This window comes from Anguilla anguilla, chromosome 6, assembly GCF_013347855.1.
Source record: "Anguilla anguilla isolate fAngAng1 chromosome 6, fAngAng1.pri, whole genome shotgun sequence".
Taxonomy (NCBI): Eukaryota; Metazoa; Chordata; class Actinopteri; order Anguilliformes; family Anguillidae; genus Anguilla; species Anguilla anguilla.
The window spans coordinates 2535492-2549411 of NC_049206.1; the positions used below are offsets into that span (position 1 = coordinate 2535492).

At 44.3% G+C, this 13920-nt stretch overlaps 1 protein-coding gene across 2 annotated transcripts in view; it reads left to right on the top strand.

The window, feature by feature from the left end:
• LOC118228875 (tripartite motif-containing protein 35-like) overlaps positions 1–12829 on the top strand; it is a 67301-nt gene extending 54472 nt beyond the window's left edge. For both annotated transcript variants that reach the window (XM_035420421.1, XM_035420420.1), the window contains 2 exons: positions 9922–10040; positions 12065–12829. In XM_035420421.1, coding sequence (XP_035276312.1) covers positions 9922–10040; positions 12065–12591 — 646 coding nt within the window. In that variant the 3' untranslated portion in view covers positions 12592–12829. The remainder of the gene's footprint in view (positions 1–9921; positions 10041–12064) is intronic.
• Positions 12830–13920: the final 1091 nt, after the last annotated feature.

The window sequence follows — 13920 nt, forward strand, 5'->3', positions numbered from 1 at the left end:
TTTTTTACTGGGAGGGCACTGATTTTTACATGGGTCTAGATGGCAGTGTTATATTCAAACTTTTAAAATATCAATTATGGATGCCATGTAGGTTGACTTGTGAGATGCTGATTTTATGACTTCGGTCAACTGTAGGTCCTTTCAGATCATGTACTCAACTTAGAGGAAAGGTCCACTCCCCCAGTCTAACATGCTATCAGATGCATCCAGTCTAGCTAACAAAGGTAACTGGTTTGTGACCAGGACTACCAAAATATCAATTATGGATACCATGTACTATCTATTTCTAGAAGGCTGCTCTGTGTTAATCAACTTCTGGAAATTTTTGTGTCTGTTTCAGAGCATTTCTCTTGATCCCTCCAAACGGCCTCGCATGTCAGATGCTCTTTGGAGTTTGCATGTTTATGAAAGCCTTAGTTGTATTCAACAGCATGCTTCCAGCTGCAATGTCCCTTCACTTTAAACGTTGAATCAGTTTTGGAACACAATTATCTGAAGGGAAACAGAAACTGCATCTGCTTTTACTGTGTATTCCAGTCAGTCTCTCCTGTGACCCCAGTCACTTACAAAAGAGCATTTTCCCACTAAAAATGTGGCTTAGATACTTGTCCTCTTTCACCTGGTCAGGTTTTTCTCTACTAAAATCCTCTGGTGGAGTTTGCAGTGGAGGGTCTGGTCCAAATGTGGTGCTGCTGGAACCTGATGTGCTACTGCTAGCTAGTGAAGCTGGAGGGGATCTGATGTCATTAGCTGAATTAGCTGGATCGAGTAGCATAGCAAGACCAGCAGTGTCACTGGTGTCATTTGAGGTTGTAGATCCAGACGCTGTAGCTTTGGCACGTATCGGTGGTTCTGAGTGTGAATGAGTAGATCCAGTAAATTCTGAACTCTGTCCTGTTGTGGATGGGGCAGGTAGAGCTTTGAGCCATTTTCTAATATCCATTTTGTAAAGTAAACACTGCCAACGCTCAAATTAACCCTTAAACTGACAAGTCCTGTAAAATGTGAGTAGGGGAGCGGGTTGCCAGATCAGGATTTCATGTATTTTTAACGACTAGTTTTGAATGCACGTTTTTATGCATTTTTAACCGAATGATTCCATGCATATTTACAGGAATGATGATTAATTGTCCATTAAGTATTGTTCAGTGCCTTTTTTCTTTGTTATAATTTTCATTCCTGGATTAATTCTTATTTCTGTCAGGGCCACTGTCATCAAGTAGAACTTTATTGACAATAAAGGCAATACAGTTATGTTTGGCGGTATGGCTCTGTTCTGGAGCTCTCCCGCCAACCACGCAGCCCGCGTGGATAAGGCCGGGAGGCCAGCAGCCAAACCCCCCTAGAGGGGTACACACAGAACAGATCCAGCAGCAAAGCAGTTTTTAACACATATGAATGGAGCAAATGCAATTTCTTAACACATAAGGATGGAGCAATACAACTTCTTAACACATAGGAATGGAACAAATGCAATTTCTTAACACATAAGGATGGAGAATGCAAATTCTTGACGCATGGGGAAGGAGCTGGGGTGGTGGAGGGGATTTACGAAGCAACGTGCAGCGCTTGCATGCAGGAGGAGCAGCCGAATGAGTAGAGGGAGGCTGTTTAAGTAGACCGCCCTGTTAGTGAATGTACTGTGATAGGCTAACATCACTCAGCTGAGCCCTCAGCTGATTCGGCCGGAGCGCTTGACTCTCGTGACCTGCCAGAACTACGCGATGCTCCATTTCTGTCAGGGCCACTGTCATCAAGTAGAACTTTATTGACAATAAAGGCAATACAGTTATGTTTGGCGGTATGGCTCTGTTCTGGAGCTCTCCCGCCAACCACGCAGCCCGCGTGGATAAGGCCGGGAGGCCAGCAGCCAAACCCCAAAACAACCATATGCCGATATGCTATCAATAAGTGTCTCCGGCCGATGTGATGACTATGTGTACGACCACCTGGAGGAAGCCCTTCGTCCAGTCGAGCCTTTCGGCTTGAGGCCGTCTATGTTTTTACGTGGATCAGTGGTTATGTGTACCAACGCATGTTGGACATTCCCTTGAGGCCAGTACTTAGATGTAATATTAATTAATAACCCCAAGGAACATACTATGTGGTATGATATTAGGCTATGTGTACCGACGCTGTCGGTATTTCCCCTCGAGCGCCACGATTTGGATTAACCGGGGGAAATATACTACCGACTACGTCAGTGTAAATGAATCCTCACTCGTTGCATAGCCATTAGTAGCAGCAGCAGGAGCGCGGTGGCAGTAACGCAGCAGCGTAGGAGCCATAGCGCAGCAGCAGTAAGAGTAGTGATGTGAAGCACGTGTTCAACAATGACGTGATGACTATGTGTACGACCACCTGGAGGAAGCCCTTCGTCCAGTCAAGCCCTTCGGTTTGAGGCCGTCTAATTTTTTTTTTTTTTTTTTTTTTTTTTGACTATGTGTACGACCACCTGGAGGAAGCCCTTCGTCCAGTCAAGCCCTTCGGTTTGAGGCCGTCTAATTTTTTTTTTTTTTTTTTTTTTTTTTTTTTTTTTTTTTTTTTTTTTTTATTATGGATCAGTGGTTATGTGTACCAACGCATGTTGGACGTTCCCCTGAAGCCAATACTTAGATGTATTATTAATTAATAAACCAGGGGAACATGCTACGTGAGATGTAATATTAGGCTATGTGTACCGACGCTGTCGGTATTTCCCCTCGAGCGCCACGATTTGGATTAACCGGGGGAAATATGCTACTACCTGCATCAGTGTAAATGAATCCTCGCTCATTGCCATCCATACAAGACCAGGAGGGGGCAGCAGCAAAACCCCCCAAAGCAAACATACGCCGACATGTTGTTAGTACTTAGTCTCTGACATAGGCCGACACAGCTCAGGAGGCAAGACCGACTGTCTGGCAGTCGGAGGGCCGCCGGCCCAAACCCCGCCCTGGGCGTGCCGAAGCGCCTCCGAGCAAGACACCCAATCCCTAACTGCTCTGGCGAATGAGAGGCATCAACCGCAAAGCGCTTTGGACAAAAGCGCTATATAAATGCAGTCCATTTAGTCTCCGGCTGAAGTGATGACTATGTGAAATGCCATTCGGCTACCGGAAAGGCCCTTCATCCGGTCAGCTCGAGGCTGTTCTAACATTGTGGGTCAGTGGCTATGTGTACCAAGGGTTTTTTATTTTATTTATTTTTTTTTTTTTATTTTTTATTTTATACTATTTGTAATGTTAAAGACTATGCCTACGTGTATGGCCTTGGCTTCTATCAATCAAATTTATTTGTATAGTGTATTTTACGGCAGTTGTCACAATGCATTTTACGGACAACCCTGACCTGAGCCCCCACAGGAGCAAGCCTAAGGCGACAGTGGCAAGGAAAAACTCCCTGTGGCAGATAGGAAGAAACCTCGGAAGGAACCAGGCTCAAGGGGGAAACCCATCCTCCTCTGGTCGGCTCAGGTTGTCGATTGTGACAAGCATGTCAGTCAGTGGCTCAGCTACCTCGTAAGTCCAAGGCCATTCAAACTAATCACCAAATATCATTAGGCTATGTGTACCAGCAGCTTGTTCGTATTTCCCCCCAGCACAGAGATTTAAACCAATTAGAGGGAAATATACTACTCATATTAGTGTAATGAATCCTCGTTCAGTAGTAGTGCAGCAGCAGCAGCAATAAACAGCAGGAGCAGTAGCATCAGCAACAGCAACATCAGCAGTAGTGGCAGCAGTACGCAGCAGCAGCAGTAGCACCCAGCAGCAGTAACAGCAGCAGCAGCAGCAGAAGCAGTACCAGCAGCAGCAGCTTCAGTAGCAGTAGCACCCAGCAGCAGCAGTAGTAGCAGTAGCAGCAGCAGGAAACTGATTACAGAGGAAACATTGGCGGCTGCGATGCCGGTACTTGCCAGTAGACAGTAGCAGCCGTGCTCCTATACTGCAAAGCTCATAGCTTTTGAACGGAAATTGTCAATACCAACGGATGGAGTACATGTCCAAAGCCCCGTAGCTTCACTGAGGATGCTGGGAACCATCACTGCTGCCGTTGCCACACTGGAGCAGGAGTGGTGGTGTAGAACTCCGGAATGGGGACCACATTGCCAATGAGACCGAGGCGGACGGCAACCAGATTTCGTCATGGCATTTCCCAATGAAGGCTCCTCAGGGCTCGCATGGGGGCGCCACCACAGGTACCGGGTCATGGAGGAGAGGACGGAAAACAGTGCTAGTATGCAATAATGACACCAGTTTCTTCATTTTCTTAGATTAAAAGCTTGAGGTATATACAATATATAGCTAATTTAAGCATATTTGCCATGGTGAGATCATATAAAGAACCATGAAGCATAAGGAAATGCAGTTTCCAACAGTGGGTACTCCGGGGTTGAAACGCTTGCCTTAAGAGAGACCAGTTGTGAACGCAGTTATGAGGATGAATAGTCTATGAATCTTTTTTTTTTTTTTTTTTTTTTTTTTTTTTTTTAAATTGTGGGGAAATGCATTATGCAGAGATTGGATGAACATATTACCGTTTCTGCCCATCAGGCGTCACGATGAGGCTAATCTTGCGTTGCGCTATCGGAAGCGACTCCTACCAAACGGATACGCTGGAAAAGATGCATTGCCTGGTCCCGAAAGCCGAGACGATTGGCGATCGTGTTTTTGAGTTTCGCTTACATTACAGGCATTTGGCAGGCGCTCTTATCCAGAGCGACGTACAACAAAGTGCACAACCATAACCAGGAACAAGTATGACGAAACCCCTAGAGAGAAGTACCGGTCCAAGTGCAGGGAACAACCGCATAGTTCAACTTGAACCCTGAAGGTTAAACTGATTAACACTAACAACGATAACGGCAACAACGCTTAATTCGCTGACATAAGGGCCACTCCGGGCGAGGGCAGGCATCGAAGCAATAAGGTTCGAAGAATTATTTCTCAATACGTCGTTATTTAAATATTATTTAACAGTTGGGCACAGTGGGCTGCTTTAAAGGGCCACAATGCATTACTAATATGCTTACCGAATGAGTATATTAGGAGAGGAATTGGAACCAGTCTTTTTTATTTATTTATTTATTTATTTATTTAATTAATTAATTAATTAATTTATTTATTTATAATTCACGTATTTATTTATTTTATTAGCCATCGTATTGCACTCTATTTAGACGAAAATGCAATGTACGATTAAAGAAACTATGACAAAGTTGCGAAAGCACATGCTACAAATCTGCCTGGAACCAGCCATACCGGCAGCAGGTCCAAGGATGACGCGCCACGCCATTCGCGTGAGCATGCAATTGTAGAGACGGCGAAGCCAATACCTAGGCTATGTGGAGCATGTCCGTAGCAGGAGGTATGATTTTTTCCTCAACATGTGTGCTCAGTCGTGTGGTCACATGCCTGATCACATGCACGGTGAAGAGGTCAGAGCAGTGACGCGGAGAAGGCTACATGAAATCCCTTCTCCGCTGTGATAAGCCTAAAACGCCCGTTTAGGTGTCATGGAATACAACGATACACTTATGAATGCGGAACGTACGCATTCGCGTCTTGCAACAGCACAATATTGAGAGAAACCAGTTGGATAAGACAACGTTAGGCTAATTTGTCTCATTACAATAAACATTAGCTATCCCTAAACATTCAGCATCGTGATCTGACAGCTAAATTAGATAGCCAACCAAATTGTATCCTCGCAGATTTAACACCAATATGAATTTAATGTTTTTATTTTTCTGTCGCGATGATTGGGTCCTGATAGGGAACCGGCTTTTTAAGCGCAAATCGTGAATCAGTGGAGAACAACTTTCAGAAACCGAAAGTTGAAGCCGAAGCTGGTTTGCATTTACAACATTGGCTGTAGCCTACTTGCCGGTAACAGTCCAACACTCCTTGTAGTGTAGCGATTCAGCGAAGGGTAGAATGCAGCTTTGAACAATTTAGACATCTCAGCTCTTTGCAACACGCCATGCCGCCCATGTTCAATCTGCCAAACCTATAACAGCCAGAGTTTAACTGCCGTCTCGCAACCCAATTTTTCCGGAATAACTGTTTACACCAGGAAGTAGGCATGGGGCTATCTAGTAGCTGCGTGTTAGCGACTGTCCTTAATCCGTCAGCCGTTCGTAATGAACAAGATTCTTTATCGATACGCCTACTTTTCCCATCTCAGCCAAAGCGTGAGAACTTTGGCGTTCTCGATTCAGACATTTCCGCTTAGATTTACGTGCACGAACCCCAAATTCGCGTAAAACGGTTGATTGGAAGACCCCGCTCTGATCAAGTAGAGGATGTAGCGTACGACCCAATTCTACTGCGTTCAGGAAGGTAGCCGAAAACATTCACGCCAGGAATTCTTTAGCAGTGACGCATCTAGCTTTAATTCTGGTGGTGAGAAACTCGACAATAAGCATGCCATTAACTTGTGCCCGCATATGTTGGAACGTTTCCGCTTTTAGCGAAAGACTTGCGATATTCGTGGAACCAGCCCCTCTGTGAGACGTCCCCGCAATCTAACGTGTATATTCGGTGTTGTCAATTTAGCGATTTTTAGAGGAGGCCATAGCTACTTTTATAGAAATAGTTGGCAACACTGTATATTATGCGTTTACGCTAGACTCAGAGCTCAGCAGAAATTAAATAAGGTTGATGACATTACCCGGCAAAATCTGCAGCTAGCAGATATGGACGTGGCAGCAGCTTCCAGGCTTGAACATGGCGTCCTCCATGGAGGGGCGGCGCCGCCGCCGCAAAGCAGCGCTCCTTGAATGAAGCTCCCTGGCCAGTTAGCAGTGAGGACAGTGCACCGGTATCCTCAATATTTGGTATAAGCCGCTTAGACGACGCTTTGCGTGGCTGGCCCCGAATGGATCGCCTGCCTGCTGCAGCTAGACCTTAGAGGTAAGGAGCAATGCAAATGAATAGCGAGACTTCTTCATAGTGCCTAGGCTGTGAGCTTAGACTAGCAGCTAACATGTAGCAAGTAGACTTGGTTTAGACTGGCAACGTGCCGTAGGCTAGCTGGATTGCAGGAAGAAGCGCCGATTTACGAAGCAACGTGCAGCGCTTGCATGCAGGAGGAGCAGCCGAATGAGTAGAGGGAGGCTGTTTAAGTAGACCGCCCTGTTAGTGAATGTACTGTGATAGGCTAACATCACTCAGCTGAGCCCTCAGCTGATTCGGCCGGAGCGCTTGACTCTCGTGACCTGCCAGAACTACGCGATGCTCCATTTTTAATTGCTTATGGCTGTTCTTATACTGCACTGTGGTCCCTGGGCTAATGTATTTTCTTCTTTTTCTTACACCCATCTGTAATGAGATGAATAACAATAAACTTTAACAATTTTTTCATTTTAATTATGTCACTGATCTGAAAATGATAGCTACAGCCCTGGCACAGATTATGGATAAACTGCATTTATAAAAAGCTTTTGACAATTAATGCAATATTTTGCGACTACTTCTCTTTTTGGCATAATAAATATTGTCTGTAATAAATGTAACATCAGCACAGAATAAAAATGAAGAAATGATTACTGTTTGTGTAAAAAAAAAAATATTACACTTTTCTGTATGTTTTACTTAATGCCTTCATAATTGACCATTCTAACTTATATTACTTAGAAATTTTATCGCCAGCTCAAACACATATTTTGTTGTCCAGCGTTTGTCTACATAACATTATCACATCCATGCAGTGAAAACCATAGCATTTGGCTTGTATACTTTCTGCTCTTGGGCTCTCTATATAGGCAGTGAAGTTTACTGTCAGTCTTCAGTGTTCTCAGTAAAGTATGGACTCTGTCAATTCTTTCCAGGAGAAACTCAGGACTGCACTAGCTCCACTGCAGGAGAAGCTTAAAGCCTTTAATGCTGTGAAACTAGTCTGTGAACAAACAGCAGAGCACATCAAGGTACTGTACTGAGGCCTTTAAATCACTGTTTTGAAAATGCAGCGCTGGATTGTGCTGAAATGATGGTGAATAATGTTTATTCCAGAGCCAGGCCCAGCGCACTGAGAGACAGATAAAGATGGAGTTTGAGAAACTTCAGCAGTTCCTAAAAGATGAAGAGGCAGCCAGGATCACTGCACTGACGGAGGAAGAGGAGCAGAAGAGTCAGATGATGAAGGAGAAAATTGAGAAGATGACAGAAGTGATATCATCCCTTTCAGAACAAATCAGAGCCATAGAACAGGAGCTGGGAGCTGAAGACATCTCATTCCTGCAGGTAAGTCATGTGTCAAAATCACACATAAAACATGTTTGTCAATATACACTCCTTGCACAAAACATGGGCCAAGCACAAAATAGCAAAATATTAAACTTTTAATGGTCCGAACAACTAATCATTGGTCAGGATATTAGCAAGAATTAAACAAATAGATAAAGTAACTTAGTATGGGATAGCTTTTACCTTTGATTTCTTTAAATGTTTCAGCCTTGTGGGTAAACCTACGGACAGCTTTTTACAAAAAAGAAGAGTCAATGTTGTTTCATTCAATGTTGATGGCTTCAAACAGTTGATTAGTAGTTGGAAAATGTTTCCCGGTTAGTTTGTTTTCTGAGGTCTTGAATTCTGCTGTCAGTTTTTGTAAGCTTCTTTCCTGTCTTTGAGAACTGTAAATTTCAGCAGGTGGTCATCCTTGCATGATGAGGCTTTGGGCCTTCCAGATTCTTTCTTTCTGGCAACATTACCTGTTGTTTCAAAGCGTTGACCTATTCTCTCAATAGCTGATAGAGAAATAGGGATTACCTCTGCCTTTAGGGTCTTGTAAATTTCAGAATAGCTACAGTTGGCCTGACGAAGACCAGCTATGCGGTTTCTGACCTCTGCATGATATTTTGCTTTTTTTGGAGCAGATTATCTCGCTCCTTTAATGTGGGTCTCACAACACTGCATACTGTAGATCTCTCTCTGCTCTATCAATCCTGGTTCCATTTAAGAGCTTGTTATCAGGCCCTTGATGGGCTGCATCAGGTGTGGCAGATAACCAAATAATGACTAATCTTTGAAGAAAAAAACATCCCAGAAGATATTTTTGGAAAGTTTTGTACATGCAGACATGTGTTAGTTTGAATTTTACATCAATCATTTTAATCATTATCATGATTTTACCTTTGTGTACAAGAAGACTATATAAGTGAATTTCCCTGTTTCTAGCTTTTCCCCAAACAGTTCACTGCAGCAAAAGTAAACGAGCAAATGTTGGCACTGGAGGTCTCAGGAGTGCATTTGTTAAATTCTTGATACTTTCCTGACCAATGATTTGTTGTTAAGACCATTAAAAGCTTAATATTTTGCCATTTTGGGCTTGGCCAATATTTTTGCCCAGGTGTGTACTCATATTGGAACATATTGCATTGATACAGTTTTAATAGTCTGCGTATTGATTATAGTGATAAACTCTTATTCACTTATTTCAGAGCTACAAAGACGTGGAGAAACGGTATGTAAACTCCTGCCTTATTCTCGATTCAATCTTTTAATCCTCTCTTCCTTCCTCTCTTCAGTATAAATATGAGGGGTAGATCACAAGTACTGTAGCATTTCATGAATAATGAGTGAAATGGGACCAGATGGAAAAATTATAAAAAGAATGTTACATTCATACCTAGATTAGTTATCTGATTTAATTATACAACGACTGTCTGTGTATCATGTTAATTATAATGATAAACATCATTATAATCATCGTACAAATAATGGGTAAAAAATGTACTTTTCCCCGCATGCTCCTGTGAGTGTGTGTCCCTCAGTGGGGTCGGGCTGCTTCATATCTGGCAGCCAGTGGGGCTGTGTGGCAGAACGCTGGGAGGGATGGAGCCATTTTCTTATAGAATAAAGATCTGATGTTGCTACTGATGATCTTCTATGGTAATGAAGCCAAGCCCACAGCACAAGTGACTCCTGAATATTATTGCAGAGCCCAGTGCACACTGGGGGATCCAGAGAAGGTCTCAGGAGCGCTGATTGATGTGGCCAAGCACCTGGGCGATCTGAAGTACAGAGTGTGGGAGAAGATGCTGGGGACTGTTCAATACAGTGAGTACTGGGGGCAGGGAGCTCCACGTTATCCACATTGTCACTGGGAATCTTCAGCATCCTTTCCATATTGGTCCTGTCTGTGTAAGAGCCCTGGAGTGAAGAGACTGAGCACCAGTCCTTAATCTCATTGGGTAATTCATTTGAGTGAAATCTTATCTATCCATCCATTATCTATACCTGCTTATCCTGAGCAGGATCGCGGGGGGTGCTGGAGCCTATCCCAGCGTGCATTGGGTGAGAGGCAGGAATACACCCTGGACAGGCCGCCAATCTATCGCAGGGCACACACACCATTCACTCACGCACTCATAACTACGGGAAATTTAGGGACTCCAATTGGCCTACCTGCATGCCTTTGGACTGTGGGAGGAAACCGGAGTACCCGGAGGAAACCCACACGGACACGGGGAGAACATGCAAACTCAACACAGAAAGGCCGAGATTCAAACCCAGGATCTTGGTAAATGGACTGCATTTATATAGCGCTTTTATCCAAAGCGCTTTACAATTGATGCCTATCATTCGCCAGAGCAGTTAGAGGTTAGGGGTTAGGTGTCTTGCTCAAGGACACTTCGACATGCCCAGGGCGGGGTTTGAACCGGCAACCCTCCGACTACCAGACAATCGGTCTTACCTCCTGAGCTATATCGCCCCTATCTTCTTGCTGTGGGGCGACAGTGCCACCCACTGCACCACCATGCTGCCCAAATCTTTTCTATCTTTTTTAAAACCACTGGTAGCCTAAAACCATTGGGCTGGAGTGTAAGTAAAATAAGCAGTAAAGCTGCAAGAAATATGGCAAAGAAGGAGTTGGGCTTAGATGTGCGGGGCTTACTGGCACTACAGGCTAAGGGTGTTAGGCTCTCCTTCCCCTCCACCTGCTTCACAATGTTCAGCAGAGTAAATTCTCCCCTTAGAATAACCAGCATGATGAGGTATATCCATATAAGAAATAGGATCTATTTCTGCAGAAAGAGTTCGATACCTACACAGAACAAGATGGATAACCCAGAACTGAGGAAAACAGGGACGGTCCCTGCTTTTAATAGAAAAAAAGTGTTCTAACAATAACATACATAATTCTGTGTCTAATTGGTATGTGATTAATATATAATCATAAAGTAAGATTTAACAAAGTAAATGATTGGCTATGTCTAGTCATATAGCATGAATCCTGAATAAGCACACGGTGACCACTTAGTCTTAAACAAGTCAGAAATAATAGTTTAGTCTTTAATCTATCAGTTACGATCAGGGTCCTGGGCAGCATGGTGTCATAGCCGGTTTCTCCCTGGCAGGACAGCAGGGAGAAGGTAAGTAGGAAGGCCAAGCTCATCTGTTTGGACTTCTAGAAATGCATAAGCAGCATAGAGAAAGAAGACACACGCACACACACACGCACACACACACACACACGCATGCACACGCACACACACACACACACACACACACAGACACACACACACACACACACACACACACACACACAGACACACACACACACACAGACAAACGTACATGAAATATTTCTTATTCTTGTCCTTGGGAGGTTTGGTGCCTGGAGACGGAGGGGCCCTGCTGCAAGGCCTGGGAATTTAGTGTTGCACAGACTTCTAGTTATGCTAGAGAGAACTCTCCTCCCTTCAGCAAACTGAATGGACAGACTGCCAATAATTCATTTAATTGTAGTTAAAGCCAGAGGACACTATTGCGAGGAAAATCGTGTCTAAGATTATTTTTAAGTGAGTCAACTTTTTGAGTTATTGTAGGTAGAAATTGAAAAAGAAAACTACTTTAGTTTGTTATTCATTAAATGTGCATATATTAAATGCCTTATTTGCTACCTAGTTAAAAAAAAGTACAGGTGGCCTAATACTTTTGGCCCATACAGTATTTAAGTGGCTATAATGATTCTGTGTAATGATTTTGTGAAACTCAGTTTATATTATTAGGAGCCCATTGTGTCTGATGGTTTCCCTTTGTGCAGATCAGTGCTGACGTCTCATTCTCTGTCCCTTCAGCTCCTGTGACTCTGGACCCAAACACAGCACATCCCAACCTCTCACTGTCTGAGGATCTGACCAGTGTGAGACTCAGTGATGAGAGTCAGCAGGTTCCTGATAATCCAGAGAGATTTGATGGGGGGCGGTGTGTGCTGGGCTCTGAGGGATTCAGCTCAGGGAGACACTGCTGGGATGTAGAAGTGGGGGGTGAGGCCTGGGCGGTGGGTGTGGCTAAAGAGTCCATCAGCAGGAATGGGGCTGTGAGGCTGAGCCCAGCAGCAGGAGTATGGAGTATATGGCGGGGCTTTCTGGGTTATGAAGCCCTGACCTCCCCACCTAAAGGCCTCACTGTGCGGAGGGAACCCCAGAGGGTCAGAGTGCAGCTGGACTGGGACAGGGGGGAGGTGTCATTCTCTGACCCCAGTACCAACACTCCTCTCTACACTTTTAAACACTCCTTCACTGAGAGAGTGTTTCCGTTCTTCCGTCCTGGTTCTCTGCAGATCTGTCCACTGAAGGTGAAGGTGTCTGTACGAGTGGAATAGTGCTGTGGTTTGTGGGCATGGATCAGGTGAACAGACTGCTTCTTTCACTTTGACAAGAGTATATTTGCAGATAAAAATGTATTTTGCAATATTTTATTTAATCATTTAAACAATAAAGATCCATGTCTGCAGCAGTTCATGATAAATGTATCTTTGTAACCTCATGATATCAATGTTGCAGTTATGCATTGGTTTGTGTGCAATCAGTTGAATTGTAATAAATGCACCAGTGGAATCATTCCAGAGTGCTGCTCTTTTCCTGACCTGTCACCAGTGTGTCTTTCCAGTGCAGTATAGACACAGACAGAGGCAAACACGCCCCTTATAAGCTGGGTTTGGGTTCAGTTCAAACTCACATGAGCTGATCTGAGATCAGCTAAGACATACTGATTAGCTAAGTATCCTGCTTGTGCTATGAACTCTGAGATTGAGTTTGTGATTTTCACCTGAGCCTGTACCTGGACCAGTACCCGAGGGTTTGGGTCAGTTCGGGTCCTAATTCTGCCTGTTTCTATTGGGCTGGTTGGGGTTTTGCTCTTTGTAGCTGGGCCTTTATATTTTGAGCACAGAGCGCTGTGTGAGCTGGATGGCAGTTGTAGGCCAGCGAGTCTAAGCTGAGCTCTGTGAGTGACAGAATGGACGCCTCAGAGCCGGGGAGAAAGAAGTTATAGTCGGGGGAGAATGAAGTGAGGCAGCAGCCATCGAATGGAGAATTCCAGGTCTGGACAAACTTTTACACGGTTTTTAATCGAGCTGCAGACGAAAGCGTGGGGTTCGTAAAATGCGAATTTTGTGATGCCCTGCTTAAGTATGGGAGCCGTGAAACAGGAGCATCAGCGTTATGACAGTATAATGCACAAGCCTGCCGCTGTGCACCATCAACTGATCTGATCCAGACATCAATCACACCTTTTCTGAACAGAACATCAGCGATACCCCAAACCACGATGTGTCTACTGTACTGATACACTTATTAAAAGTCAGGGTCAAACCAGGTGCAGCTTCCAAAACACTGCAACACGCGGGCTCTGGTCAGACTCAGGCTGAATAGGATGCGGGCTCATGTAGCGTCAGGCTGAAGTTTTTGGGCCCGTTTCAAGCTCTAGTCTGGGAGTGAGGGAAATATCTGTGGTCATACTCACTCTGTCCAGAAGGCTGTGCTGAGATGTTGGTTGAAGCCCTGGCTCTACCAGGTGTGTGGAGTGAGAGAGAGCACTAGGGCTCCTGTCTCACCTGCTACTCCAAGCAGTGGGGTTGTTTGGGTTTATGCAATTAAGAATACTACTGAGACAGACAACATAATAAACTGAAGTACTTACAAACAAAATT